The following is a 26,955-nucleotide window of genomic DNA, read 5'->3' on the forward strand; positions in this document are numbered from 1 at the left end:
AAAGGTTTGGGAACAGACAGAGCCTGGATTTTTTTTTTTTCCCCTAATAACAAGAAGTGTTCTACGTTAGATGCACTGAAGTACTGACAGATTTCAGAGTAGCAGCCGTGTTAGTCTGTATCCGCAAAAAGAACAGGAGTACTGAGAGCACCTTCTAGACATCGCCAGCTCATTGGCTAATGACAGAGAAGAGAAAGCTTGGCGGGAGGTCATATCTGTTGGATAATGTGGTATATTTGGGTGTTTTGTTAACTGCTTTTGCTTTAGAAAGGGCGGAAGAAGGGGAACAGAGAGAGATCAGGCAGCGAAAGAGAGAATTAAACAGAACCAAGGAGTGTGATGGATTATTTTTCACTGGCAATTTTTAAATCAGGAGTGGATATTTTTCTAAAGGATCTGCTCTAGTTCAAAGGAGAATTAATTCAGGGAAGTTTTCTGGCCTGTGTAATGCAGGAGGTCAGATTAGATGATCACAGTGGTCCCCCTTGGTCTTGAAGACAATGAAAAAGAGCAGAGGACTGTGTGTTAAAGAGGGAAAGAGTCAGAATGTACCAGTGCCCCAAATCTGTGACCTCAGGTATGTCACATCACCTCTCTGCGCTCGGGTTTCCCTATGGATAACACTGGCCCGTCTTGCAGAGGGGCAATGAGAATTTACGCTATGCTGCTGGCAATGTGGGCTGGCCAGGGGGGTTGTAGGATGGGGGGGGAAGGTCCCTGTGGGATGGGAAGCTGGAGTTACCCCGCGGCTTGGGGCTAGCGGGGCTTAGCCAGTTCCTGCGCACCCATGGCCAGCACAGCCTGACCAAGACAGCAGCTCTTTGGGACTCACAGTGGGGGAGCAGTGATGGGGCTGGCAGATGTGTTTGCTGGAGGGGGGACATCCCTAGGTTATCTCAGTCCCACAGGTACCTGGGGGGGCAGCCCGGGGACCCCCTCTCTGGAGTCCAATTTCTTCAACTGCTGGCAGCTCTTCCTTACTGAGTTCAAATCAGCCAGGCCGAGTCAGGGCCAGATGAACGCAGGGGCTTTAGGGGCTGCACCCCAGGGCCTCGGCCTAAGGGGGACCCCACAGGCCCGCAGGCTGGATGTGGCCCGCTGCTTCTTTTCATCCGGCTGTACACCAGTCCCCGAGCCTCAGAGCCGCCCCCACCCCACGGGGTTGGAGCCGCGAGCACCGGCTGACCGGCATGCCACTAGGTGAGGGGCGTTCAGGGAATCTCTGCATGCTGCCCCTGCCCCCAGTGCCAGCTCCGCAGCTCCCATTGGCCGGGAACCACAGCCAATGGGAGCTGCGGGGGCAGCGCCTGCTAGCACGGACAGCATGCACGACGCAGACCGGCCTGGCCCTTCCGCCTAGGAGCTGGACATAATAATAATAATAATTAATGGAGATATCCCATCTCCTAGAACTGGAAGGGACCTTGAAAGGTCATCGAGTCCAGCCCCCTGCCTTCACTAGCAGGACCAAGTACTGATTTTGCCCCAGATCCCCAAGTGGCCCCCTCAAGGATTGAACTCACAACCCTGGGTTTAGCAGGCCAATGCTCAAACCGGAGCAGAGCAGCGCGGAGTCAGGGCTGGCAGGGATCCTGCCTTAGCCCCACTGCATTGCTGAGCAGGAGCTGCCCGCGGTAAGCACTTCCAGGCCGGAGCCTGCACCCTGCACCCCCTACCTCAGTCCAGAGCCCCCTTCTTCACCCAAACTCCCACCCAGAGCCTGCACCCCAACCCCCTGGCCCATCTCTGGCCCGACCCCCACCCCCAGCTGGGGCTGCACCCCCTCCCACACCCCAATCCCCTGCCCCAACCCTGAGCACACTCCCACACTTCGAACCCCCAGGGGCCCCACAAAATCTAATAGCCCTGAGCCCACAGGAGAGTTAATCCGGGGTGCTGGGGCCAGGCTGGGGGGCTGCGCATTTCGATGCTAGCCGGCCACCAGATCCGTCCCCCAAAGCTCAGAGCACTTTCTTTGCTGCTATCCCAGCTCTCCCCAGGCCGGAGCCCCCGGCCCACGCAGCCCCATGGCCACCGCTCTGCAGCTGACTTCGCATCTCCCCGAGGGCCGCCCGTAGCTGAAGGGTTAACACGGCTCCGGTCCGCGCGCGGCGTCTGCGGGGACTTGTAGTCCGTGTCCCAGGCCGCGGTGCCCCAGGCGCGGAGCATCATGGGCCTCGTAGTCCCGGGCGCCTGTCACAAAGCGCGAGGGCCGCAGCGATCCCCCCTCGCAGACTGCGCCTCCCAGGGGGCAGCGCGGCGGCGGCAGCCGGCCAGTGCCCCGCCCGCGAGCGAGGGAAGATGGTGGCGCCGGCGGCTGCCGCGTGGTTCCCCTCTCAGGCAGCTCCTGTCCCCGGCCGCCCCGAGCCCGCAGAGCGCGCCCGGCACCGCACCGCCCCCTGAGAGCGCCCGGTCCGGCCCGCCATGCCCCGCTCCCGCCGGGCGCACGCGGCCCGGAGGGGCGGCCGCGGTGAGTCACCGTCGGGGCTGGGGGTTGCCTTGTGCGCCCCGGTGGGAGGTGGCTGTGGAGCGGGGGGTGCTCGGAGACGTGGCTGTGGGGACGAGGTGGCAGGAGAGGTGGGTGTCCGGGGGTGGAGCTGGCCGGTCGGGTTACCTTGTAGAGAGGGTGCCCTGGGCACTAACCGTGGGCCCTCTTCTCTAGCCCCGATTTACTGAAGCGACCCTCCCCCCTCCGCCGCTAGGTCCCTGGCCCCGCTGCCTGTGCGAGGGGTGTCGTGGCTGGGGTTATGGGGCCGCTGAGGCCGGCAGACTCTGACAGCCGTGGCAGGGCTGGCAGAGGGTGCGGGGCCGTGGCAGGGCTGGCAAACTGGCTGGCACCTTTGGGGTGAATCTCCCGTGACTGGCTGCAGCGAGTGGAATTGGCTTTCGTGCCCACTGAGGGGGCCCAGAGACCACAAGGGGCAGGCTAGGTGGGACCCGCTCAGCCTCTGCCAGCTGTGCCTTAGGCCTTTCCAGGGAGGGCTGCATGGCCTTCTATAAACTCCACTCCCCACTCAAACAGCGTCTCCCCACTCAAACAGATCTGTAGGTTGCTGCCCTTCCCCTGCCCATGTCTCCCATGACCCTGCTTGGGCTGCCCACTCCCAGCAGTAGTTCTGGGCTGGGCTGCATGTGGTCTCATTGGCCTTACTGAATTTACTGCTCAGCCTGGGGGTGGGGTGACTGGGAATGGGGGAAGCATTTTGGGGCAGGTGCTATCATTTTGTCCTGTGTTTGTGCATCACAGTGAGGGCCTGGTCTGTGCCTGGGACTTCTAGGTGCTTCCACAATAATATGCTGTTATCCTCAATGTACAGAGACTGTGGTCTGGTCTACACCTAAAACTGAGGTTGATGTAGTTATGGTGCACAGGGTGTGAAAAATCCAGGTATGCCAACCTAACCCCCTCTCCCCCCTGCAGTGTAGACTTGGCTAGGTTGACAGAAGAATGCTTTCATCGCTCAGGGAGGTGGAGTTACTACACCATAGGGAAAACCCCCTTCTGTCACTGCAGTCTGCATTGACATTACTAGTTCCTGGAGCGTAGACATGGCTTAAATGACTGACACAGGGAATCTGTGGAGGAACAGCAACTTGAACCCAGATCTCCCAAATCTCACACTAGCACCCTGTCCGATAGACACTGTCCATCCTTCCTCTTGTTGTGGTTGACTGAAGTCTCCTTAGCTGAACAAATCTTGCCTTTCCTATTCATTTAGGGCCCTGTGAATTGAAACAGCAGGTGCAAATACACAAGTTCTGTGTGCAGTTCTGTTGCTGTTTTATGCATTGACTGTCCCCTTGTGGTGATACTTGGTCAGGGCATCTGTTTAAAAATGATTAATTGCATGATACATTTACAGGGTGCTCAAACTTTGACTTAGTACTAAAAATATAAATCCAACAGCAAAATAATGCTTTTGGATTTTTAAGATTAAATTGGGGGCAGCAGGTATGCCTGCTAAATCAGGGCAGCTCAAGATCATCTTCAATATTGCTTTTCAGTCTGTGAAGACTACAGATTCCAGCATGCATGTTCCGCTTTAATAAAAGCACCCAGAAGTGTAGTTGGCATACAGCACCTCATATTAAAGATGGGGACAGCTGTGATCTGCTTCCTTCTCCCAAATTAGGTACATACTTTCTGCCAAAATGGAACCCTCAAATGTGTGTTTTTAAAAAAAAAAAAAAAAAAAAAAAGTTTGGGAACTGAACCTAGTTTTAAAGGTGAACGAGGGGGAAAATTGAAGTAAGCGGAGATATGTCCTGTGTGCTCCCATTAACAAAGCTTAGAGGGAGGGAAGATTTCAGCACAGGAGGAAAAAAAATTAGACTCCCATGGAAGTTCTGGATTCAGTAGAGAACATAAGAACGGCCGTACCAGGCCAGACCAAAGGTCCATCTAGCCCAGTATCCTGTCTACCGACAGTGGCCAATGCCAGGTGCCCCAGAGGGAGTGGACCAACAGGCAATGATCAAGTGATCTCTCTCGCCATCCATCTCCATCCTCTGACAAACAGAGGCTAGGAACACCATTCCTTACCCATCCTGGCTAATATCCGTTAATGGACTTAACCACCATGAATTTATCCAGTTCTCTTTTAAATGCTGTTATAGTCCTAGCCTTCACAACCTCCTCAGGTAAGGAGTTCCACAAGTTGACTGTGCGCTGCGTGAAGAAGAACTTCCTTGTATTTGTTTTAAACCTGATGCCTATTAATTTCATTTGGTGACCCCTAGTTCTTGTATTATGGGAATAAGTAAATAACTTTTCCTTATCCACTTTCTCCACATCACTCATGATTTTATATACCTCTATCATATCCCCCCTTAGTCTCCTCTTTTCCAAGCTGAAGAGTCCTAGCCTCTTTAATCTCTCCTCGTATGGGACCCGTTCCAAACCCCTAATCATTTTAGTTGCCCTTTTCTGAACCTTTTCTAGTGCCAGTATATCTTTTTTTAGATGAGGAGACCACATCTGTATGCAGTATTCGAGATGTGGGCGTACCATCGATTTATATAAGGGCAATAATATATTCTCAGGCTTATTCTCTATCCCCTTTTTAATGATCCCTAACATCCTGTTTGCTTTTTTGACCGCCTCTGCACACTGCGCGGACATCTTCAGAGAACTATCCACAATGACTCCAAGATCTTTTTCCTGACTTGTTGTAGCTAAATTGGCCCGCATCATATTGTATGTATAGTTGGGGTTATTTTTTCCAATGTGCATTACTTTACATTTATCCACATTAAATTTCATTTGCCATTTTGTTGCCCAATCACTTAGTTTTGTGAGATCTTTTTGAAGTTCATCACAGTCTGCTTTGGTCTTAACTATCTTGAGCAGTTTAGTATCGTCTGCAAACTTTGCCACCTCACTGTTTACCCCTTTCTCCTGATTGTTTATAAATAAGTTGAATAGGATTGGTCCGAGCACTGACCCTTGGGGAACACCACTAGTTACCCCTCTCCATTCTGAGAATTTACCATTAATTCCTACCGTTTGTTCCTGGTCTTTTAACCAGTTCTCAATCCATGAAAGGACCTTCCCTTTTATCCCATGACAACTTAATTTACGTAAGAGCCTTTGGTGAGGGACCTTGTCAAAGGCTTTCTGGAAATCTAAGTACACTATGTCCACTGGATCCCCCTTGTCCACATGTTTGTTTGACCCCTTCAAAGAACTCTAATAGATCAGTAAGACACGATTTCCCTTTACAGAAACCATGTTGACTATTGCTCAACAGTTTGTTTTTCTATGTGTCTGACAATTTTATTCTTAACTATTGTTTCGACTAATTTGCCCGGTACCGACTTTAGACTTACCGGTTTGTAATTGCCGGGATCACCTCTAGAGCCCTTTTTAAATATTGGCGTTACATTAGCTAACTTCCAGTCATTGGGTATAGAAGCCGATTTAAAGGACAGGTTACAAACCTTAGTTAATAGTTCCGCAACTTCACATTTGAGTTCTTTCAGAACTCTTGGGTGAATGCCATCTGGTCCCGGTGACTTGTTAATGTTAAGTTTATCAATTAATTCCAAAACCTCCTCTAGTGACACTTCAATCTGTGACAGTTCCTCAGAAAGCCCAGAACATATCAGTGGTTGTGTGGGACTTAAAGTGGCTCTGGCTTCATGCATCTTAAACCAGGAAGAACAGGAGGATGTTCCAGATTCTTTAGCAAAGTTCTAAAACATTTAAAGGATTGCCTTGTATTTTTGAAACTGACTAACTTAAAATCCCAGTTTCTGATAGTCTCCTTTAGATAGTAATGCCTACGCTTTTGTCTAATTTCCTCTCTCTTAAAAAATAGAAGAGTTAATTTGCTCTGCTTGCTGCTTCTGTTCAAAGGTCTTTTCAGCAGGGGAGAAACTGATTATATATGGGAAACAGAAACTGACTAGTGCAATGGCTCTCAAACTTTTTTACTGGTGACCCCTTTCACATAGCAAGCCTCTGAGTGCGACCCCCCTTATAAAAAGTGTTTTTATTGTATATGTTTAACACCATTATAAATGCTGGAGGCAAAGTGGGGTTTGGGGTAGAGGTTGACAGCTCACAACCCCCCATGTAATAACCTCGTGACCCCCTGAGGGGTCCCGACCCCCAGTTTGAGAACCCCCGGACTAGTGCTGTCAAATGCGCAAAGTACACTGGAGTAAATAGAGAATTTATTCTCTCTCATTTCATTTTTAGTCATATTATTTGGGTCATGGACCAAGTCCCATTGCGCTAGGCGTTGTAGTAACATAAACAAAAAGCCTCTCTCTGCATCTTTTGTGTTAGTAACTATATAATAGGTTTAACAAAAAAGTTGACAGGAATGTGACCTTTTTTCAAGTTGACAGCGTCTTTTTAAATCTTATTTCTGTGCTGAAATCCCTCTTTCCAAAGCACATTTTTGTTTTATCTAGCTCCGTTTTCACTTTCCAGTTCGCTCTTAATCTTGCTCCTAAGCAGCATCCTTGCATGGAAGAATACTACAAGTAGGATACGTTCTGTCAGCCTATGTCTGAACTAAAAGGAAGCAATGTGTCAGTTACCTAGCCTGTGCTTGCTAGCTACTGGAGTCTTCTGATACCTGGGTGCAAACAGGAAGAGCTTCCAGGTGGGAATTTGTCACGGTTGTTATACAAAGCTGTAGCTCTTTTGCAAGCCACACTTGTTCTGCTATTTCTGTGCGTGCATCTCCTCTGAAATCAGGTACGCCATCTCATCTCCATTTCATGTTCTTTGCTGCTAGTGAAGTGCCCACAATGAGATCTATGCTGTATGCCATGCAAAAGTAGCCTGTTTCTGCCTCAGGTAGCTTAGCATCTGGAAGACACTGAAGACTAGATATGCTGTGAGATCGAGAGGAGGGAGCAGACATACCTGGATGTATTATTTTTCAATATCCGTAAAATGTAGTAGTAAAACTTCTCACTTATAGAGACAAATCTTTGATTGGACAAATCATGGAAGCCGATTCTGTCTGTCTGCAGTTCAATGACTGCTGGGGAATGCATTGCTAGCCATGTTTCTGTTCTTTGCGGACCACGTCATAGTTGGCGTTATGGGGGAATCTTCAGTGAGGTTATTCCAAAGGGAACAGCTTCAGTAAGTGGGATGAATTTTACAGCTTGTGCACTGCAGTGTCCCTGACCCAGCCTGGAGCTTTCCATTCTTCACAGCTGTAAGAGAGGCATGCCCAGTGTGTCTCTTCTGCAGGTGTGTTGGATGAGTGCACGTTCACCCATGCAGCTGTTTGCAGTACTCCAAATACACACAGCCACAATTGTGCCAGACTGCTGTTTGCTTACTGGCTTGGAAGCCAATGTTGTGCAAACACCTGTTTGGTGTCCTGGACATTGTAGGATCACCTGTAAGGTCTGGCTGACGTGGATCTACCCCAAACCATGGGAAGCTCCTGCCAATGGCACAGCTTATTCTTTAGGTTGTGGTAGCACCTGGATACGCATGGTGCTCTCCAAACAACCAGTTTAAGCAACTGTGTTCAACAGAGATGTGAGACACTCTCCTACCAAAGCTGGATTTGAACATGGTATTCTCTAACATGGATATAACATGGTTTTAAATGTTTGCTACATGTAAACATAGGCTATTAACCAGGGCTGGAGTAATTTTCTAGGTACTTATTAGCCAAAGGGCTAAATTTAATAGCCAGAGAGCAATGCAAAAGATAAGGGTGCAGGATAAGATCTGGGGGCTGTTTTTGCTGAAATCCACAGCAGGGTGCCCTTTGCCTGTGCTGCTAGGAATGGGCAGTTCCTGGACTCTGCTCAGGCAGCCCCATCTTGGTTTGGCAAGTGGCCATTTGGCTAGAAGCCATTTTACAGAGACTTCCTTCTAAGGATCTCAGAATGCAAATCTGTTAGTAGTAGGTGGGTCCATGCACGCTTGGCTGTGGTGTAAAGGAGGGGATGCAAAGGGGGCTTCTCTCTTCCTCCCCTGCTTGAGAGGCGTGAGAGATCGATGCTGAGAAGTGGGATGAGCCTTGCCATGTATTGGGTGTATCATTAGACAATACAGAGCTGTCTTTATTGTTTGCCTGACAGAGCTTCCTGTACTGCTACTTGGCGTCGGCATGAGGGGCAAATTGCGGGCACTTAACCTCAACAGCAGCTAGCTGAGCATGTAGAAGTTCGCCCATGTGCTCTGCAGAGCTCTGTGCAGAAGGTTGCATGGGGTGGGCTGTTCTCGGGAGTGGATCTGAGCCCCATCCCGCTCCGCGTGTCTCTCACCAGCCCAGGGGGCTTGGGACAGGTTTTGTCTCTCGTTCGGGTTTGAAAGGCCCATGACCCCCGCGTGCCCTGTTGAGGGACATGCTGACTCTGCTTCCCAAGAATCCCAGTCTGCTGCCTTTCCCACTGGCCACTGCATTGTGCAGCACCCTGCTGGCAAGTTCCAGGGGGAGGGATTGCTGAGAGGGCGGGCTGTGTGCTCAGCACTACGCTTTCATCTCTCTGCCAATCCGCTCAGGCACTCGGTGCCACGCTGTTCTTGCAGCAGGCATGGAGCCCGAAGAATATTAACCTTTCAGTAGCATGTCACTGGTGCTCTGCTTGCTGTGATGAGTAGGACTCGATATACCAGCTGCCTTCTTGTCTTAATCCTTGTGCCTTAGCAAGAGGCTAAAAATAAAACCCAAAGGTTTGTCCCAGTTCCCCTTCCTTAGCATCCTTCTGCCTCAGCCTGTGCCCCAGTCCCTGTTCCCCTTCTCTCTCCTGCACCCCAATCCAGGCGTCTTCCCCCCCCCCCCCAAACTCCAGCACTCCTCTGCTCTACTGCTGACCTCTTTTGGCAGTGGCTGCCTGCTTAGTTGTGTCGCTGTAACTTAATGTGGTGCTGTTTTGTTCTGGTTATAGCAGCAGAGGCCTTGGCTCTCTTCCCACGAAGCTTGTCTGCTTCTGTGTGGGATCATGTAAGGTGAGCCAGCCTCTGTTTACCACTCAGCTCAGCTTTCTTATGCTGCATCAGCACACAGTTTCCAGGGCCTGTGTGCCTCTGGCCTTGCTGAGGAGGTGCCTGATGCAGTCTGTGCATGCGCCGCACTCCCACTATGGGAGCCCGCTTGGGTTAAAGGCTCACTCCATGCAGTTCTCCAGCAGGGCTCCTCCAAACTACCCTCTAATATGTGTATAGCACTTCTTCCCCCAATGATCCCAAAGGGCAGTCACGTCTACCACCACTGACCTGCGTATGAGAGGGAGGGGTACAGGCAAACCCTCCATGCAATGTTCTCTGCCTGGCCTTCTTCCTGCTTCTTCTGAAGTGCTGGGCTTTAAAGAGCTGACAGGTGTGTGCCGTGCTGGCACTGGCTGGTTTAACACTCAAAGTGGCATTAAGTTGTTTCTATTTTGACAAAGTTCCCAGCTGTGAGCAATGTCCCCCCTCCCCCAAGTCAGGCCTCAAGTGGGGAGGGGCAATAGGGCAGTTTGAAGGGGTGTGGGTCCAGATTGCCCTTGGGGAAATACTGAGGCGAGTTCAGTCCTCACTGGGCTGGGCTTTCAGGGATCACAGCTGTTTCAGGAAGAGATGCAGTTGAAGGCTACCTGTGATGTCTCCAGCTGGTTTAGCCTCTGGAGCATCCTCGCTCTGATGTCCAGCTTTCTGCAGGACCTGTGCCTTTGGCCAGTCTGGCTTGCACTCTTCACCACTCCCTTGGGGACTGCCACTGGTTTGCTCTGTGGGGATGAAGGAGGACAGTTGGCTCTGTGAGCTTACATGATTAAGACACTTATCTCTCCATGGCAGCTGCTGGCTTCCTGTTGCTGCCCAGTGTGTCACTGAGTTCCCCCATCGAAGCTGTGCATGCACCACTTCTCCAAAGCACCGCTCTGGTGCTCTCATGCCCCAGGGCCGGCTGCAACCCAAGCTGCCCAGCCAACCTCTCCAGGACACACAACCCTGCGTGAGGAGCACCAATTCAGTGGCTCGACTCTGCCTGGCAGGCAGAGAGGGAGGTCAGGCGTGGGCACTTAATCCTGGACTTCCCTGGCCTTCAGCACTTGCTCCATCAACACTCCTGCTGCCTCCTCCACTGGCGTCCCCCCATCAGTCGCTGTCCATGCACTCAGAGGCTGCTCTGGATCAGCTCAGCCATTCATGATCCTGTTGCCTGGTTCCTGTGCTTGCCATGCAGAGTAACTGGTGCTGCTTGTTATTCATGAGCTAACTTGAGCGTGTAGTCAGTGTGCTTGGTCATGGTGCTCCACAATGGTCATGAATGGGCCCTGCCCCAAAGAACTTGCAATCAAAGCCAACAAGGGGGAAGATGGATTGGACTGGGATGGACTGAACTCTTAATAGCAACATACCAAGCTGTCTTGTGGCCAGTCTTGGCTCCCTTCTCTCTCTCATCTCCTGCACCTTGTCCCCTTTCCATATGGTGCTGATTATCAGAGGCTCCAGGTTTCGCTTCTTTATCAGCAGGGCATGTCTAAACTGGGGTTGCTAATTTGCCAATATCCTCCCTTGCTATCTGCGTAGACACTTGCTGCTTCCTTATCTACATATGGTGCAAGCTAATATTCCCGTCCCCATCAGTGCTTGTGGCAATAGTAGCGAGGCGTGTGGGTCGCTGAACCCAGCCCTCGGGACAGACTCATCACCGGTGGGGATCTAGCTGACACCCCGAGTCAGAGTACAGCTGGCTACAGGCATGTGGCGCCCGCACAGCCTGTTGGGAGGCATGGCACTTTGCAGGCATACAGCTAGGTCCCTGCCTGGCAGAGTTGGCAACCGGAGTTGGATGACTCCTGAGTGAGGCTTAATGGGCAGAGGATGGGGGACATGGGAGATCCAGGGGAGTGGAGGGGGAATTGACTAGATCTCCCTTCGCAAGCTTCCCTGGCATGTTATGTGGGCAAGTTCAGCCTGCCTTTGCACACCTTAAGCTACTGGCAGCTACAGGAAGCTGGGCTAGCTAGCTCAGTGATGGCAGATCCCAGAGGAGGAGGATCGTATTTCTTACAGTTGCTGGGGCAGGGTAGGAAGGTGATTAATGGGACAAGCGAGGCTCTCCAGGAGTGGAGTATGGGGCTCTACTCTCTCTGGCGGCTGCCCCTGTCGACCTAATCCCGGCCCCCTCCCCTTCTGGTTCCCCAGGAGCTCGGAGCAGCGCCAAGGCAGAGTCCCAGGCCAGCGACGATGAGGCAGCCAGTGAAGTACTGAGTCACTACAGCAGTGCCAGCGAGAGCACCAGCGTCGCTGAGGAGGGGGCCGGTGAGTGAGAGGCAGGGGGTGTGACGGGCGGAGAAGGGCTGGCTAGAACCTGTGGCCAGACAAGAGCAAACCAAGCACGTAACAACAGAGAGCTCTGTGTCTCACCAGAACCTCCCTTTTCCCCAGCATCTTTCCCGGGGGAGGGGGAAATTCCAGGCCTCAGTTGTGTAAAGGACTTTAACTGATGGAGCGCAAGGGCTTGTCCCAGGCCCAGTCACTCTAGCTGACCATGGAGCTGCCTCCAGGTCAGCCCCACAGTGTCAGTGGTTCTGATCAGGTGTATGAAGCATATGGGTGCCAGGTGGCACAGCTGCTACTCTTCTTCCTGGGACTGGACGTGGGAGTTGGCACTGGGGCCCGAGGTGGGAAGAACGTGTCCATCTGGCTGCTCGGCGTTTGACTCTGGCTGTTGCTTGCAGGGAGTGATGCTGTGGACGAGCAGGCCCAGCAGGAGGAGGTGGAAGACAAACTGAAGGAGTGCATTGACAACGTGACAGACAAGAGGTGAGACGGGAATGGCCCATGCCAAGGCTTCCTCCTGTTCCTCAGCCCTGGCCCTTCCTCAGGGAAAGCACAGATGTTCAGCGTGCTTCAGCTGTACTGGGAGCTCTCACCCTTCCCTCCAGAATCCCTGCAATGGGTGTCAGTAGGTGCCGGGAGCCCTTTGCTCCTAGTAAGTGCAGCATGCTAGTGGGCTCAGCCTCCGTCCAACCCACCTGGATCCAGACAGGGAGGAGCCTTGAGAGCTTGTCTCGATTTCATCCCTGATGGGAGGCATGGCAGATAGAGTGCAAAGGCAGCTCCCCTGGGATCTTGCCCTGTACAGCCTCAGAGAAAGTACTTCTGTTCCTCCTCTAGCTGCAGCGAGGCCAGACTGGACAGGACTCCCCTGGGCTGCTGTGGAGCAACCCTTAGAAGCATGTAATCATAGCTCGCACCCCCTTTACTCCGCAGCCCTGCTGGGCTGGGCACCTCCCTCAAGAGGGGTAAGCTGGCCTTGGAAGGGGTGTGCTCTGCACCCCCTGTTGAGAACCCCCCATTGGGATGGTGACTCACCCTTTTCTCAGGGCTTCCCTGGCTTGGGAGGTTTGTCAGCCCTTTGGGACTGGCCCCAGAACGTCTTCCCTCTCTTTCCTCCCCTCCCCCGCCAAGCCTGCCTGCCTACAAGGAAGCTGATCTAGGTGATGAGTGGCTGGGGTGGCCCTTGCCAGCCTTTTCAGGTCCCTGCCTCCCCCTCAATGTCTAGCACAGGGTATCTTTTCCAGCACCAGGACCCGGCAGGTAGCCCTGGAGAGCCTGCGGCTGGCTTTCTCCTCCAAGACGCTTTTCGACTTCTTGTTGGAACGTAGGCTCACGCTCACAGACTCCTTGGAGAAGTGCCTGAAGAAAGGTAAGGCTACCCCTGCCCTTCCAGCCCTGGGAAGGCCCTCCGTAGCAGTGGGGCCACCATCTTCCCTGCAGATCCGGCCCCTTGGCGTGAAACCAGTCTTTATCTGCAGCCAAGATCTTCTCCTGACCTCAGCAGATCATAGCAGGAGCGCCCGCAGAGCATCAGCTGCAGGGGGGCGGGGTAAGTAGCAGGAGCAGAGAGACCCAAGGAGGACAACCAGCAGAACATGCAGTGCCTTGAAACGAAACCTTTGCAAACCCACCTACCTTTCCCTTGCCTGCCAGGGCCAGCCCCTAATGCAGTTTAGGGAATGCAGGCGCTAACTCTGTCTTCAGCTCCTACAGCGGGAGCGCTGGTTTCTTCACTCTGCTCTGGGCAGGTTGAAAACCTCAAATCTATCAAAGAAATCGCCTTGGCTGAGAGTCCCCTCCAGTCTCGGGAGACCAGCCCGAAGTGCTGAGCAAAGTTCTGCTTTGTCTGCATTGGACATTTGCCTCCATCTAGCAGCTGAGGGGTGTCGATGCACCTCGCTGCGTGTTCCTTGGTTGCATGCACATGCCCTGTGCTGCTCTGGCGCTTGAGGCGGCCTCCCAGGTGGAGGAAGGGAGAAGATCTTGAGGCTGATGGAGGTTCTCTTCTCCTACCCCGCAGGTAAAGGGGAGGAGCAGTCTCTAGCTGCTAGCGTTCTCACACTACTGTGCCTTCAGATGGGCTCGGGCCCCGAGGGGGAGGAGGTATTCCGCAGCCTGAAGCCCCTCCTCATCAGTATCCTGACTGACTCCTCGGCCAGCCCCGTCGCTCGCCAGAGTGTAAGTAGCAAGTCTCCGGGACACGGGAGCCCAGCTGGGTTCCAGGGGCGCAGAGCAGAGAGCAGTGCTGATGTGCTTTAAAGAGAGCCGTGTGCTGTGTGGAGCTGGGTCTCCCTGGCACCTGGGTCTGTCTCGGGTTAGATCTAGGCTTGTAGCAGGACTGTGGCTGGGTTATCATCACAGAATGTGTGAAACTGACCAGTGGCTGTGGAACTCTGCATTCACTTTCCACCAGTTCCAGCTTCTACTGGGAGGAATGCAGCTGCGGGTGTGATGGGGAGATGTGGCTCTGAGACAGGCTGAGTGCCAGTCCTGGCTGGGCCAACTTGCTTTTAGACTCGCTCATGCTGAGCCTGCAGACCCGGCCCCTGGGAGAACAGACCAGACTCAATACTACGTCAGAGGACGGGCTTGGACAGGGTCTCTCTCCCCTGAATCCTCGTTTTCTTCCCGTCTCTGCTCTGTTGGTGGTCTCATCTGCGAGGCTGGCTCCGCGATCCAGGGGATGAAAGCATTTGGGAGTGGGAGGGAACTCTCCAGAACTGAGACGTGGAGGCCTGACCTTCCCCCTCCGTCCAACCCACCTGGATCCAGGGACACGGGCTAGAGGAATCAAAGCAGGCGGGCCAGCCCCAGGGATTCAGAGACAGGAGACCTCCCTCCTGAGCCGCCCTGTGCGCTGTCCCTCGGGCCAGCAGGGCGGCACCCCAATCCCTGTTCTGCTAGGAATCAGACTGCAGCTTGCCCCGGTCACAGGGTGCCCAGGCTCCTGACTACACTCAATCCTTAGCTTCACGTGCCACGGGGTGCGGCTTTGGAACGTGCTAGAGTAACAGCCGCCCTCTTAGCCAGCACCAGGGTATGAACCGGGAGCTGCCAGCACTAAACAAAGTCTCTCCAGCTTGGGCTGCAGATCCAGGGCTCCCTAGCTGGGCTGTAACACACCTAGCCTCTCGCCGACCCCCAGAGGTGGCACCCCCAACCTTGAGCAATGCTGCTTGTGTGGTGTGCTCCCACAAGGAGAACAGCCTCAGCCTTACTGACTTAAAGTGGTTCAGTATCAGCCCAGTTTCGTGGGCCCTAAGGGATCACGCAACCCAACTGTCCCCGCTTGGCCTCCTCCCTGGCATGCTCAGAGGCCAGGGATCGACTGGGCCTGGGAGGCTGGACCACTGTCTTGCCCATAGACAGGTCCCTGCAGGGCATAGGTGACGTCACACTGGCAGGCGGCATGGGGGCAGTTTGCCCTGCCTTGTCCCTGCGTTGCAGAGAGCGAGCTCCTAGGCTGGCCACCAGCAGGAAATCACCCGAACACAGTCTGCTTCTGCTCCATGCCCCCTGCTTCCTGCTAGTGTGGGGCATGCTAAGAGCCATGGAGGCCAGGAGCAGGGCCACATCAGCCAGCGCAATCCCTGGTGTAAACGGAGGGCTTCCTGACCATTTCCCACAGGAGGGGAGGGGAGGCGCCCAAGCATAGCCTTATAGCAAAGGTGCCTGTGTTAGCTCGTGGCGCCGGAGGGTTTTACCAGAGGGGTGGCTTGGAAGGAGTTAGGCACTGGGAGCTAGGGGCAGCGATTGGCCCTGCATTACTTTCCATAACCCGCTCCTCTTCCTGTCTAGTGTGCCACGGCCCTGGGTATGTGCTGCTACATCGCTGCTGCGGATGTGGAGGTAACTATGCCGTGGGCTAGCACCCAATGGGTGCTTTAAATGGAAAAGCCAGGGAAGTCTGCTCAGCCCCAGTAGGGTTGGGTGTCCCCTGCCTTCCACACCCCAGAGCCAGTTGCACCGAACCACCACTGCCACCATCTCGAGGGGTGCAGCAGTTGCTACTGCTCGTCACATGGCTGCTTCAGGGAAGGTGGTCTTAGCCTTCCTTGTCTGCAGTGCTATTGTACCAGCCTGGGGGTCCTGCCTGGCTGCTGTCCCTGCCCTGGAAATGTCCAGTTCACCAGTCACTAGCTTTGCCCTTGACTTGTTTTGTCCCACCTGGCTCTGCCTAGTTGGGTGATGGGATGTCTCCCCTCCGGTGGGGAAGGGGCTGTGATCCTCATGTTGTTACCATAGCAGCTGTTCCTGTCCCCCATGATCAGACCCACCCTCAGGAGAGACCCAGGGAACTGGCTGCCATGTCGCGTAGGATGTCTTCAGCCCTCATCTTCACGTCCTTGCATCTCCAGCTGCTGCCAGTATCCACAGGCAGCCAGTCTCTGGGGCTGGTTCTTCATCTGTGACCAGAACAATGTGGAAGCACCAAGAGACACCCTCACCCCAGCAGCTCATGACTGGGTTAGGCCTGTCCAAGGAGTTCCTCTGCCACAGAACCTGGAGCTTCTGTGGATAACCGGCTGCTTCTGGGCTGGGCAGTCGATGCACAGTCAACCTGTGGAACTCCTTGCCAGAGGATGTTGTGAAGGCCAAGACCATAACAGGGTTAAAAAAAGAACTAGATAAATTCATGGAGGATACGTCCATCAGCCAGGATGGGCAGGAATGGTGTCCCTAGCCTCTGTTTGTCAGAAGCTGGGAATGAGCAACTTGGGATGGATCACTTGATGATTACCTGTTCTGTTCATTCCCTGTGGGGCATCTGGCACTGGCCACTGTCGGAAGACAGGATACTGGGCTAGATGGACCTTTGGCCTGACCCAGTAGGGCCATTCTTATGGGCAGACCCCGGATGTGTTGACCCAGCTGAGATGCTCTCATCAGAGGCTGCTGGGGCTCATTTCTGCCCTTCGATTCCCCTGGCCGTGTAACTCCCTGGTGTGCTCACTCTCTCTCCTGCCCTAGGATCTGGTTTCCTGTCTCGCCTGCCTGGAGGGCATCTTTGGCACTTCCTGCCCAGAGGAGAGCAGCTCTGTCCCCACCCACCATAGCCCCCTGCTCCAGACTTTGCACTGCAACGCCCTCCAGTCCTGGTCTCTGCTCCTTACCATCTGCCCCAGCTCCCAGATCAAGAAGATTCTGGACAAGTGAGTGACCTGGCAATGCTAAGGAGCTAGATGTGGGCCAGGGGTGAGCTGCCATTTGACCCTTTCATGCCAAGGGTTCAGAGGGCAATGCATGTCCTATTGTACCGGCTGGGTGGCAGGGGGTTGGACTGTGGGGCTGACTGAGGAACAGCTTGACTGAGTGGAGAAGTATCCCATCCATTGTATGGGGGGAGCTAGCCCAGACTCCAGCACTGGCCAGGTCAGTCTCCATTGTGGCTGGCGAGTAGCACAGGAGTGTGCTAGCCACTCTCCATAGAAAGTGTGGCAGGCTGGCTCCCTTGGTCTGTCTCCACCCCGTCCTGCCTGAGCAAGGCCCAAGAGGGTCTCCCCAGGCTGCCCATTGCCCTCTGAGATGCCCAGGCGAGCGCAGCGTATCTGGCGCTGGCTCTGCCTTGATTCCCCGGCTCTCCTTCTGCAGTCACCTACTGAAGCTGCCGCTGCTGCTGTCCAGTGACAACGTCAACCTGCGGATTGTGGCGGGCGAGACCATCGCGCTGCTCTTCGAGCTGGCCCATGAGCTGGAGGTATGTCTCGGGGTGCTGCTGGGGCTCAGGCAGGCTCAGTGCTCAGTGGGGCCTGTGTGGAAAGGCTAACCCTCAGCCATGGTGTGTCTGCCACAAGCTGGTGGGCAGCTCAGTGCTGCAATAGCGAGGAGCAGAGGAGGCTGTCTGTCTGGGGAAGCCTGCCAAGGGCTCCTGCTGCAAGGGGGCTGGCTTGCTCTCACCTCTTGCTGTTTGCTTTCCCTATGCTCCTGGCAGGGCGCCTGTCTGTCCCCTGCTGCCACGATCCACGTCGCTGGCAGGGGATGCCCAGGGGCATGGGCTGGTTATGTGTTCAATGGGTGGTGTCCATTGGGAAGACTAGCAGTAGGACCTGCTCCCCCACTAGAGAGCCCTCCCAGCCCAGCTGCCCCTAGCCAGGGAAATCCCAGCAGCCGGGCTCCAGGTTAACCCCCTTCTAGCACTCCAGTCATGGTTAATCCCTGTTCTCAGCCAGGCTTCGAGCTGTGGGGTAAATTCCAAGCAGGCTGCTCATCTCCCAACCTCGTTCCCTCCCCCGCAGGAGGAGTTCTTCTACGAGGACATGGACCTGCTGTGCACCAAGCTCAAAGCCCTGGCCACCGACAGCAACAAGTACCGAGCCAAGACGGACAGACGCAAGCAGCGCTCCATCTTCCGCGATGTGCTGCACTTCATCGAGGTGCCCGCTAATCCCTGCCAGCCCCAGAGAAGCCTCACTGATGTGTGTGCTAGAACTGGGCACGCCCAGGGCAGAAGCCAGCCTGGGTCCTGCTAGCGGGCTGCTTGGCAGGGTTCTCTGTTGGGATACAAAGCTCTAGGGCCCCTTCAGCCTGTTACTGCCCCGGCCCTGACTGCAGGTCCCGGCTGGCACCTCGCTGGGATCTCTCTGGGGGTGGGGTCGTGCCACCCTGAGGTGACCCTGCCCTAGTGGGGTTGGAGGTGTAGCCCGGCAAAGGGCTCAGTCACTAAGGACTTTGAGTGTCTCAGTCCAGCAGTGCCCAGTGTGTGACCCACTCGGGTTGCAGGGCTGAGCATGTGTCAGAATGCCAAGGGGCTGGGGTGGCCGCCGCCAGCCAGTCTGCAGGGATTATGAAATAGTAAGTGGCTGGCGGCTATGTTGGCACCTCAGCTGGCCCAAGGTGGGCGTCTTCCCCAGGGCAGCAGGGCACAGGGGCCTGCGCATCTAAGGAGAACTGCCAGCTGGCTTATGCCAGTGCACTGTGGATGAGCCATTAAGCTGTGCCTGCTGGGGTCATGGGCCCTGCTTTCTCCAGTGGCATCCCCTGCTGGGGGCGGCTCTTTCCCATGCTCCTTGGCTGCGTGTGGGATTGGGGGTGGGGGGACTCGTGCTCTCCTGGCGAGGCACTAATGCCACCTCCCTGCCCCCAGAATGGCGAGTGCCATGAGGAGACCATCAAGTTTGGCCTGGAGTGCATGTACGTGGACAGCTGGGTCAGGAGGAAAATGTACAACGCCTTCAAGGAGGTGCTGGGCTCCGGGGTCAGGCATCACCTGCAGGTACTATACTGGGAGCGGGGTGCTGAGAAGGTCTGGCTGGGGGGAAGTGGGATCGGAGACCCTCCCAGGTCAGGGGGAGTGTCTCCTGAACAGGTGCTTGGCTTGCTCCAGGCGACTGTGTGTGGCGGGGGGTTCGTCGCTGGGGCTGGGTGGGGCGGGGAAGCGGCTTCCCCCTCCCTGTGAAGGCCGGAGGGCGCACCAACAGGTCTCGTCTCATGTCGCCCTTAGAACAACGAGCTGCTGCGTGAGATCTTTGACCTGGGGCCTCCTCTGGTGCTGGACGCTGCAGCTATCAAAGCCAGTAAGATCTCCCGCTTCGAGAAGGTACGTCGGTCAGCGCCTCGAGCCAGGCCTGTGGTCCCTTTCTGCCTGGCTCCAGCGCCCCCTGCAGAGGCTGCCTGTGTCACAGGGGGTGCTGGGCAGGGGAGAGCACTGGTTTCCCAGCCCTCCTTGAGGGGGGTCACCAGGGAAGGATTGGCAAAGGCTGCAGGTAGGCAGAGCTGTGATGGCTGGGAGGACTCTGCCGACCCAGCTAAAGCCCATCTCTGGCTCCTGTGGCCAGGCTGGAAAGATCAGAGGGGACAGCTCCCCATTCCAGGTGGAGCTCTCCCCACAAGCCTCAGGCGTCCAGAACCAGGAGCTCCCTTCCCACTTGGGGCCAGTTTCCCGGGGCCTGTTGGGATGGTGGGTCCAGTGCCAGGAGCTCCGTTAACATGGGACTGGGCCCAGACACCTCCAGGCTGTGTGGCCAAGACACTGGGCTCTCCCAGCGAGTGAGACAGAACCCCACTTGGCCAAAGCAGCTGCTTCCTTCTCTGGTGAGGGGATTGCCCCCCCCCCCCCCCTGACTGCGCCGGCTGGAAGGGGGAGGATCTGGTGGAGTGCCCCATGCAGGGATGTAGAGGGTTAATAGGTGGCATATCAGGAAGAAGCCACCAGCGTTGGCTGGGGATGCGGAGCGTACCAGCATTGCTGCCCACAAGCAACCCTGCTTTGTGCTCTGGGGCCAGCCAGGGTGGGTAGATGGGCCCTAATGGCATAACCCCGTAGTCCTGTACCTCCCCCTCTGGCTGACTGTTCCCTCTCCTCTCACCCCCAGCACCTGTACAACTCGGCCGCCTTCAAAGCCCGGACAAAAGCCAGAAGCCGCGTGCGCGATAAGCGAGCCGATGTCCTGTGACGGAGGCTGCTCCCTCCGCCGCCTCCTGGACAACCCACGGACTGCAGACCCCGACCACTGTGACACAGGGGAGGAGCTGGGGGGTGGGGCTCTCGGCCCTCCCAGCTCATCGGCTCCCGCCATGCCCCTCACCCCCAGCCGGGGGGGCTTTTAGACGTGTACAGACTTGTATTTAAATGGTGTGGCTGGTGGATCCCAGCGAGAGGGCCATGGGGCGGTTTTATTTTTTTAACCCAAAAAATGTAAGCGAGGTTTGGGTGTGGGGGAAGCCCCCCGCTTTAGCTGGTGATTTTAGCCTCCTCCGTGCCCCGCCCCCCCCCCCCACTCCTGTGCACAGCCTGGGGGGCAGGCTGGAGGCAGCGGGGAAGGGGGGAGGTGGATTTTCAGCTGAGTGTCTTGTTCTCTCCCCTGCTGTGGGAGCTGTTTGGCTTGGCTGGGTGAAGTGGGAATTGGCAATTGAAGTGGCTGGTGAAATGCTGAGCGTGTGGCATTAGGAGGGGCTGTTCCCCCTCCACTCTCCCTGTTCCTCAGTTACCCCCACATAGCACCCGTGTTCGTGCCCTGCTGTCCCCAATACACAATGCTTTGCATTGGGCCCTTCCCATGTGCACAGGCCAACCAGCTCTTCCCCTGCCCTTCCAGGAGCCGTGAGCATGGCTCAGGATGTCCCCAAGGGGCCGTGGGCCATCAGCAGCCACTGGTTTGAGAGAAATCCCCAACCAGTGTCAGGAACTAACAGGGCCCTATGGGGGTAGGGCCACTGCTGAGGAGCTGCTGCTCCCCTTGGGTGCTCTTGTTTTGTAGGGTGGGGTCTTGGGGTTCATCTCCCATAGCGAGACGCAGGGAAGGACAGAGCGTGCAGTGGGGATTGCTTGCTGAGAGGGGTTGATGCAGTCCCTAGTGTTACCAGTGAGTGGGAGATGAGAGTCCTTGTCTCTCTCCTCCCTCTCCCCCCCCCCCCCCTCCGCGCCCCTCTCCCCCCCCCCCCCCCCCCCCCGGAGAGAAGCCGGAGATCTTGGAGCGAGCGGCAGCCTGCTCGGGGCCCTGGGCCCCTGGCTGCTAGGAGATGAGGATGGGGATTGTGGGTGATGAAGAAGGCAGGGCCTAGAACTGAGCACTGGAGCAGGCTACCAGCACATATTCCCCCAGCTCTGTCCCTGTGGGACAGATCTCACCCCGTTAGCCAGGTCTGACTCAGTCTAATAGTAATTAATGGAGTGCACTGCCTGGACTAGCCCCAGCCCTGTCTACCCCCCCACCCCAGAGCTGAGAGAAACTGAGCAGGTGGGAAAGGTGAAACTCACCATGCTGAGCTATGAGTCTATGAGGGAGCAAAGGGCCACAGTGGGGGCAGGACAAGCTTTGTAAAGGCTCAATGAGGCATTGCGGGGCTGGGAACGTGCTTGCTTTAATAACCAGGCATTGTCTCTTTAAAAATCCCCTTTAGAAGTGATTAGTGGGCAGGCTTAGTGGGACCCAGGGCCGGCTCTAGGTACCAGCGTCCCAAGCATGTGCTTGGGGCGGCACTTTTTCAAAGGACGGCATTCCGGCCCTTTGGGGTGGCACTTTTCAAGGGGGGTGGCACTCTGCCCCCCCTCTTTTTTTTTTTTTTTTTGCTTGGGGTGGCAAAAAACCTGGAGCTGGCCCTGGTGGGACCCTACAGCATGTGGTGGGAGGGGAGGGTCCCCTGTTTCTGTAGTGCCCCCTCTTGCCTTGCTTGGCAAGTGCTTGCAGGGGGGGAAGGCCAGGAAACACCCTCCCTCTGCCCTCCCTGAGGAAGACTTGCTCCTCTGAGGGCTGCAATTTCACTTTCTTCTGAGCCCTGTTGCGTGCCTGTTGGGGGGGGGAGGGTGCCCCGCCCAGTAGCATCTCAGCTGGAGTGCTTTGAAGTTGGCTCCCTGCCTGGGGTTGAGGCCTTCCCTATGGTCTCCCTCTGACAGCACAATGGCCTAAGGGGCCGAAGCTGGTCCAGGTGCTCTCTGGCTAGGAAGATCACATCAACTTCTCGCTGCTGTTCTGCTGGACTGGGCTCTGCCATAGCCAGGGGGCACACAAAGCAACTGTGCCAGAGGGGGAGAAGAAAGACAGCAGGGGCAGAGCGAGGTGGGACAGGGCAGCAGCATGGCCCAGCTCATGCTCTGTATCATGGAGGGATGGGGACTTTGCTGAGGGGAGCCTCAGCTCCCAGCAGAGGCTCTGCTTGGGCCCAGAGCCTCCTGGTGCTGCTGTTCTGAGAGACGTCTTCCCCTGCCCCCAGGCCATTGGGGTGCTCACCCCATCCTACAGGGCTTCCCTGGAATGGATTGCTGGAGTGGTTTTATAACAGGGGGATTAGCAGAGATCATTAAAAGGCAAATGGCTGGGCTGCCTGGTCTGATTTCAGAGGTGATAAGTGTAGGGCAGCACCCCCTGCTGGGGAGGGGCAGGGAGAGGCGATCAGAGCTTTGGATATGGGAGGGCTTGCTGGGTTGGGATGGGCTGTTCAGGGCAGCGGTGTGCCCCAGGGCCATCTCTGCAGCTCCTGAGCACACACTTTCCCTGCACCAGGGCTGCCTCCTCCATGCAGGAGCCAGGCATTCCCTCCTGTCTGCATCTGGCAGTGCAGGATGGGACCCTTGCCCTCTCCCAGCCCCCTGACCAGCATGCAGGGCTGGTGCCCCCCTGCCAGCCTCGCCCACAGAACCATCCTGCCCTGCAAAGGGAGCAAGAGGCAGCATTCCAGCTACCCTGCCTCTCACACCTGTGCTGTGGCAGCTGCCCCTTGCCACTGGGGGGAGCCAGCGTGGAGCTCTCTACTGCTTTGTCTCATGGGTTCCATCCAGTCTGACCACCTGTGTAACACAGGCCTGAGCCCTGCCCCACTAATCCCCAGGACAGAGCTTCTGCGAAAACACTCTGGCTTGATCTGAACATTGCAAAGGATGGAGAATTGACCATGCCCATTAGTAAATACTTCCAGGGGCTAAGGCAGTGGTTCTCAACACGGGCTTCATGTGGCCCGTGTGGTGGGGTCCCAGTTGCCCGCCTGGCTTGCACGGCAGGGTCCGGGCTGCCTGGCTGCTGTGTGGTGTTGGGGCTGCTGCCCACCCCCACACAATGCACCTTGGGCTCTGCTCCTGGCCCCACTCTGTGGAGGGGGTGCTGGGCAAAGGGGGGGGGGCACTGTGGTTCTCAACCTGCAGCCCAAGTAACACATGGGCTGCATATGCCGCCCACAATGATAAATAGATTGCAAACCCTGGGTTAAGGATGGGAAGAGACTCAGGGCTGATTCTCTACAGAAAAGGCCTGAAGTCCTAAACAAGCCCTCATGGGCTCTTGCTTTCTGCAGCCATGAAAGGTCAGGCTCCAGTGTCTGCCATTCCTGGTCTAACTGCCTCTCCCATCTGGGCTGGTGCCCCTCAGGCCTGAGCCCTGGGCTCCCCCAGCCACCACTGGGCTGGGACCCCTCTAGCACAGGCCCTTTATACCCTCCCCAGCAAAGACAGAGCAGCTTTAGGGTGTGCCTAGGCTCAGGCTGTTCGGCAGGTGCCCACACCTGGAGGGCTCTGACCATGGCCCCTCCCTTGGGGGCAGAACCAGCCGAGGTGGGGGCCATGCCCTGAACTCCAGCCACAGCAGCTTCCTGGCCTGCTCAAGCCAGCTGGTAGCCAGCTCCCACGGGGCTGTTGGAAGGAGGAGGTTGATTGGGAGGGTGGGGGGTGCTAGCACAGCTTTATTGTCACATACAAAATCTGTATTCATAGAATCATAGAATATCAGGGTTGGAAGGGACCTCAGGAGGTCATCTAGTCCAACCCCCTGCTCAAAGCAGGACCGAATCCCAACTAAATCATCCCAGCCAGGGCTTTGTCAAGCCTGACCTTAAAAACCTCTAAGGAAGGAGATTCCACCACCTCCCTAGGTAACCCATTCCAGTGCTTCACCACTCTTCTAGTGAAAAAGTTTTTCCTAATATCCAATCTAAACTTCCCCCACTGCAACTTGAGACCATTACTCCTTGGTCTGTCATCTGCTACCACTGAGAACAGTCTAGATCCATCCTCTTTGGAACCCCCTTTCGGGTAGTTGAAAGCAGCTATCAAATCCCCCCTCATTCTTCTCTTCTGCAGACTAAACAATCCCAGTTCCCTCAGCCTCTCCTCATAACTCGTGCTCCAGCCCCCTAATCATTTTTGTTGCCCTCCGCTGGACTCTTTCCAATTTTTCCACATCCTTCTTGTAGTGTGGGGCCCAAAACTGGACACAGTACTCCAGGTGAGGCCTCACCAATGTCGAATAGGAGGGAACGATCAAGTCCCTCGATCTGCTGGCAGTGCTCCTACTTATACAGCCCAAAATGCCATTAGCCTTCTTGGCAACAAGGGCACACTATTGACTCATATCCAGCTTCTCGTCCACGGTAACCCCTAGGTCCTTTTCTGCGGAACTGCTGCCTAGCCACTTGGTCCCTAGTCTGTAACAGTGAATGGGATTCTTCCGTCCTAAGTGCAGGACTCTGCACTTGTCCTTGTGAACCTCATCAGGTTTCTTTTGGCCCAATCCTCTAATTTGTCTAGGTCCCTCTATATCCTATCCCTACCCTCCAGCGTATCTACCACTCCTCCCAGTTTAGTGTCATCTGCAAACTTGCTGAGAGTGCAGTCCACACCATCCTCCAGATCATTAATGAAGATATTGAACAAAACCAGCCCCAGGACCGACCCTTGGGGCTCTCCGCTTGAAACCGGCTGCCAACTAGACATGGAGCCATTGATCACTACCTGTTGAGCCCGACGATCTAGCCAGCTTACTATCCACCTTATAGTCCATTCATCCAGCCCATACTTCTTTAACTTGCTGGCAAGAATACTGTGGGAGACCGTATCAAAAGCTTTGCTAAAGTCAAGGAATAACACATCCACTGCTTTCCCCTCATCCACAGACCCAGTTATTTCCTCATAGAAGGCAATTAGGTTAGTCAGGCATGACTTGCCCTTGGTGAATCCACGCTGACTGTTCCTGATCACTTTCCTCTCCTCTAAGTGCTTCAAAATTGATTCCTTGAGGACCTGCTCCATGATTTTTCCAGGGACTGAGGTAAGGCTGACTGGCCTGTAGTTCCCTGGATCCTCCTCCTTCCCTTTTTTAAAGATGGGCACTACATTAGCCTTTTTCTAGTCATCCGGGACCTCCCCCGATCGCCATGAGTTTTCAAAGATAATGGCCAATGGCTCTGCAATCACATCTGCCAACTCCTTTAGCACCCTCGGATGCAGCGCATCCGGCCCCATGGACTTGTGCTCGTCCAGTTTTTCTAAATAGTCCCGAACCACTTCTTTCTCCACAAAGGGCTGGTCACCTTCTCCCCATACTGTGCTGCCCAGTGCAGCAGTCTGGGAGCTGACCTTGTTTGTGAAGACAGAGGCAAAAAAATCATTGAGTACATTAGCTTTTTCCACATCCTCGGTCACTAGGGGTACGTCTTCACTTACATCCGGGTCCGGATGTAAGCAATCGATTTTCTGAGTTCGATTTATCGCGTCTGGTTAAGACGCGATAAATCGATCCCGGAAGTGCCCCGGATCGATCCCGGAAGTGCTCGCCTTCGACGCTGGTACTCCAGCTCGGCGAGCGGAGTACGCAGCATCGACGGGGGAGCCTTCCTGCCGCGTCTGGACCGCGGTAACGTCGGACTAAGGTACTTCGAATTCAGCTACGTTATTAACGTAGCTGAATTTGCGTACCTTAGTCCGAAGTGGGGGGGTTAGTGTAGACCAGCCCTAGGTTACCTCCCTCATTCAGTAAGGGGCCCACACTTTCCTTGACTTCTTGTTGCTAACATACCTGAAGAAACCCTTCTTGTTACTCTTAACATCTCTTGCTAGCTGCAACTCCAAGTGTGATTTGGCCTTCCTGATTTCACTCCTGCATGCCTGAACAATATTTTTATACTCCTCCCTGGTCATTTGTCCAATCTTCCACTTCTTGTAAGCTTCTTTTTTGCGTTTAAGATCAGCAAGGATTTCACTGTTTAGCCAAGCTGGTCGCCTGCCATATTTACTGTTCTTTCTACACATCGGGATGGTTTTTTCCTGCAACCTCAATAAGGATTCTTTAAAATACAGCCAGCTCTCCTGGACTCCTTTCCCCCTCATGTTATTCTCCCAGGGGATTCTGCCCATTCGTTCCCTGAGGGAGTCAGTCTGCTTTTCTGAAGTCCAGGGTCCGTATTCTGCTGCTCTCCTTTCTTCCTTGTGTCAGGATCCTGAACTCGACCATCTCATGGTCACTGCCTCCCAGCTTCCCATCCACTTTTGCTTCCCCTACTAATTCTTCCCGGTTTGTGAGCAGCAGGTCTAGAAGAGCTCTGCCCCTAGTTGGTTCCTCCAGTACTTGCACCAGGAAATTGTCCCCTACACTTTCCAAAAACTTCCTGGATTGCCTGTGCACCACTGTATTGCTCTCCCAGCAGATTAAGAAAGGATAAATGGGGGGGGGGAAGGGGGGAGAAGCTGCTGTTAGAGGGGGAGGGGTTATAAATAAGGTGTGACTGGAGAGGATAATAAATAGGGTGCTGGGGGGGGAGTAATGATGGGGATTCTCCTCATTTACCCCCCCCCCCCCCTTCGTCCATTGCAGGCTGCCTGCTGCTGAACCAGACCCCAGTACTCCAGCAATGGCCTCCCAAGGGCAGGAGTGCTCGGCCTGGCCCCAGAGAGCCTGGCCTCTGGTCAGTCCATGTTCCCTGCAGAGAGGGGGTGCTGTCTCCTTGTCCTGGGGTGCAGGAGGCAGTGCCCCATCAGAGAAAGCGGCAGGCCGGGTGGC

At 55.1% G+C, this 26,955-nt stretch overlaps 1 protein-coding gene across 1 annotated transcript; it reads left to right on the plus strand.

The window, feature by feature from the left end:
- The first annotated feature begins 13,047 nt into the window (after positions 1-13,047).
- On the plus strand, positions 13,048-20,350 carry IFRD2 (interferon related developmental regulator 2). Its single transcript, XM_065407745.1, has 9 exons — positions 13,048-13,124; positions 13,776-13,933; positions 15,554-15,604; positions 16,727-16,908; positions 17,348-17,453; positions 17,992-18,129; positions 18,840-18,968; positions 19,197-19,292; positions 20,068-20,350. The coding sequence occupies exons 2-9, from the start codon at positions 13,832-13,834 to the stop codon at positions 20,146-20,148; spliced, it is 885 nt and encodes a 294-aa protein (XP_065263817.1). The 5' UTR covers positions 13,048-13,124; positions 13,776-13,831; the 3' UTR covers positions 20,149-20,350.
- Positions 20,351-26,955: the final 6,605 nt, after the last annotated feature.

The sequence above is a fragment of the Emys orbicularis genome, chromosome 7 (assembly GCF_028017835.1).
Source record: "Emys orbicularis isolate rEmyOrb1 chromosome 7, rEmyOrb1.hap1, whole genome shotgun sequence".
Lineage (NCBI taxonomy): Eukaryota > Metazoa > Chordata > Testudines > Emydidae > Emys > Emys orbicularis.

What these genes read in the sequence shown, in the direction of transcription:
- IFRD2 (XM_065407745.1), top strand. Translation starts at nt 13,832, where the DNA reads ATGGGCTCGGGCCCCGAGGGGGAGGAGGTATTCCGCAGCCTGAAGCCC. An exon ending in GCCCCGTCGCTCGCCAGAGT is followed by an intron (nt 13,934 to 15,553) that starts GTAAGTAGCAAG and finishes CTTCCTGTCTAG; the next exon opens with TGTGCCACGGCCCTGGGTAT. An exon ending in GGGTCAGGCATCACCTGCAG is followed by an intron (nt 18,969 to 19,196) that starts GTACTATACTGG and finishes TGTCGCCCTTAG; the next exon opens with AACAACGAGCTGCTGCGTGA.